General features: G+C 51.9%; 1 protein-coding gene across 6 annotated transcripts; it reads left to right on the top strand.

Moving 5' to 3' along the window:
* The first annotated feature begins 292 nt into the window (after positions 1-292).
* On the top strand, positions 293-1,862 carry Bex3 (brain expressed X-linked 3). 6 transcript variants are annotated; one of them, XM_046425359.2, is made up of 3 exons: positions 293-446; positions 830-892; positions 1,295-1,862. In XM_046425359.2, the coding sequence occupies exon 3, from the start codon at positions 1,307-1,309 to the stop codon at positions 1,613-1,615; it is 309 nt and encodes a 102-aa protein (XP_046281315.1). In that variant the 5' UTR covers positions 293-446; positions 830-892; positions 1,295-1,306; the 3' UTR covers positions 1,616-1,862. The 6 variants fall into 6 exon arrangements, with proteins under 6 accessions (XP_046281315.1, XP_046281312.1, XP_046281317.1 ...); XM_046425356.2 differs by having other exon boundaries at positions 1,251-1,862; XM_046425361.2 differs by lacking the exon at positions 293-446 and adding an exon at positions 459-636.
* Positions 1,863-2,317: the final 455 nt, after the last annotated feature.

Raw genomic sequence — 2,317 nt, 5'->3', positions numbered from 1 at the left:
CGTAGCTAAGGAGACTGGAGAAAAGGCAGAAAAGGCTAAACCAAGACCCTAGGTGGGAGGGGGCGGTGGAGGATGAGACAGATCCTCCCTAGTAACCAGAAAAGGGCCAACTCCAACCGCAAGACGGTGATGCCACTTGTGGGGCCTCAGATTGGAGAGCACCAAGATGAGTGACAAGCAGTGTGCACCCAAGGCACTGCTCAGACAGGCGGCGTGGGGGGGGGGGTGCTGTATGTGCGTATGCTTGTGGCAGGGGGCGGGGGGGCCTCCTGCTGCACTGTCCGCTGGAGATGGGGGGCGAGTTTCTTGGTGACGCGCGGCCCTCACGTGACCCGGAGCTGCAGAGCGACGCAGCCCAGGGTGCAGTCGTCACTCGCGTCTGGCTACCAGCTCCCCGCTGCCCTGCGCACGGCGGGCTGGCAACGGGCCCGGGGAAAGCGGAGCAGGTAAGGGCCCTGGGGCCCGCGCGTAGCGGCCAAGCCAGCAGCAGCTTGTAGGCCCAGCGCGGGTGCAGGAGGACAGCGCGGCGGAGCCCCCCGCTTTCTCCACACCCCAGCATTCTAGAGCACATAAATAGTGGCGCCCTGGCGTCCGGGTGCAGGGCGGCTGAGGCTCGGGGGAGGGGCAGCAGAGCAAGTAAGAGCAGAGGGAAAGCACTCTGGAGTCCTGCGAGGGAAAATGGTGAACGCCGCGGGGGGCGGGGCGGCTAGGGGAGCGGGGCGGGGTGAGGGCTATGAGGGTACCGGGGCGCCGCAGGGAAGGGGCCGGGGGCGGCGCCCAGTGCTCTGCTGCAGCTGTCTCAGCTCCCCCTAACCTCCGATTTCTGCAGGTCTGTGGGGCCCAGTGTGGCGGCTGCGCACCTGGCGGTGGAAGAAGGCAAGGATAGGCCCAGGTCGGTGCAAGGGGCAGTGCTTGGGGGGCGGTGCAAAAATCCAAACTGAGACCCCCAACCCTAAATGGGCCCTCCTCCCCACCCCCGCCTTCCACCTCATCTGTGTCCTCCATTTTGGTGCCTGCTGAGATCTGGGAAAGAATCCTGGGAAAGGAAAAATGGTGGGCTTTGTGGGAGGAGGGAAGAGAAGAGAGCTGGAGGGAGGGGCTCAAATTGGAGGCCCCCTAGAGGACGCGTGGAGTTTCTAAGGTGGGAAAAAATGAAATTTTAAAACCCTCATATCTGACTCACAATCCTGCTTGTCAATGCACCAAGCATTCAGTCTGTCTCCTTGCCCTTGTCTTACTTGTGTTCAAAGAAAAACAACCAGAAAAAAATCTCATCATGGCAAATATCCACCAGGAAAACGAAGAAATGGAGCAGCCCGTGCAGAATGGAGAGGAAGACCGTCCTTTGGGAGGAGGTGAAGGCCACCAGCCTGCAGGAAATAATAGACGGGCACAGGCCCGCCGACTTGCCCCTAATTTTCGATGGGCCATACCCAATAGGCAGATCAATGATGGGATGGGTGGAGATGGAGATGATATGGAAATGTTCATGGAGGAGATGAGAGAAATCAGGAGAAAACTTAGGGAGCTGCAATTGAGAAATTGTCTGCGTATTCTTATGGGGGAGCTCTCTAATCACCATGACCATCATGATGAATTTTGCCTTATGCCTTGACTTCTGCCATTTTCCATGAGATTAATACTGTGATTCCCACTGTTTTCCTTTTCCTTGCATTTTCGTGATATGCCTTTACTGAACTGTTTGCTGTGAACCTTATGTTATTTCCTTGTCTCAAGTGGGTCTTGTGTTGCCAGCTTCTGACTGAAGATTGCCTTTGCACCCAGCCTAAGTTTCTGTCAGCAGTAGAGTTTTACCCATTTGCATGGAAAAATGTAAAGTTAATAAAGCAGTTAAAAAGCAATCTAAACATTTATTGTCTCATTAAAATATATGCACACACATATAAATATATTAACTAAAAATACATCAAATTCTTAATTTGGGCACATTTCTGTGTGGTATGTGGCTAAGATGATACATGACTTTCTTTTTTCTCTTTATTACCTGCAGTTTGAAAGGCAAATAAAATATTTTATCAATGAGTTTATGAATGCAGTGCAGGTACATAATAATCAATAAACTCAAAGAATAAAGCTGCCCTTTATTAGACACATTCAGTTAAAGAGTTTACTTTCTCTTCTGTGAAACAGGGAACAATGTTTGTCTTGAAGACTGCCAAGTGGAATAGGTGAAGTATGGAACTGTGTGTTTGGTGGGCTCCTGTCTGATTCCCTAATATTTAACTGGACACATCAGGTACTTGAAGAGAATTAGAGTGTTTTCACCCATGCACACAAGTCCATACAGCAAAAATTA

Source organism: Marmota monax, unplaced genomic scaffold, assembly GCF_021218885.2.
Source record: "Marmota monax isolate L192 unplaced genomic scaffold, Marmota_monax_Labrador192_F-V1.1 WCK01_AAM20220418_F8-fsc00176, whole genome shotgun sequence".
NCBI lineage: Eukaryota > Metazoa > Chordata > Mammalia > Rodentia > Sciuridae > Marmota > Marmota monax.
Note: the sequence above shows the minus strand (reverse complement) of the source record. Positions and strands in the feature narration are given on the sequence as shown.

What these genes read in the sequence shown, in the direction of transcription:
- Bex3 (XM_046425356.2), top strand. Translation starts at nt 1,277, where the DNA reads ATGGCAAATATCCACCAGGAAAACGAAGAAATGGAGCAGCCCGTGCAG.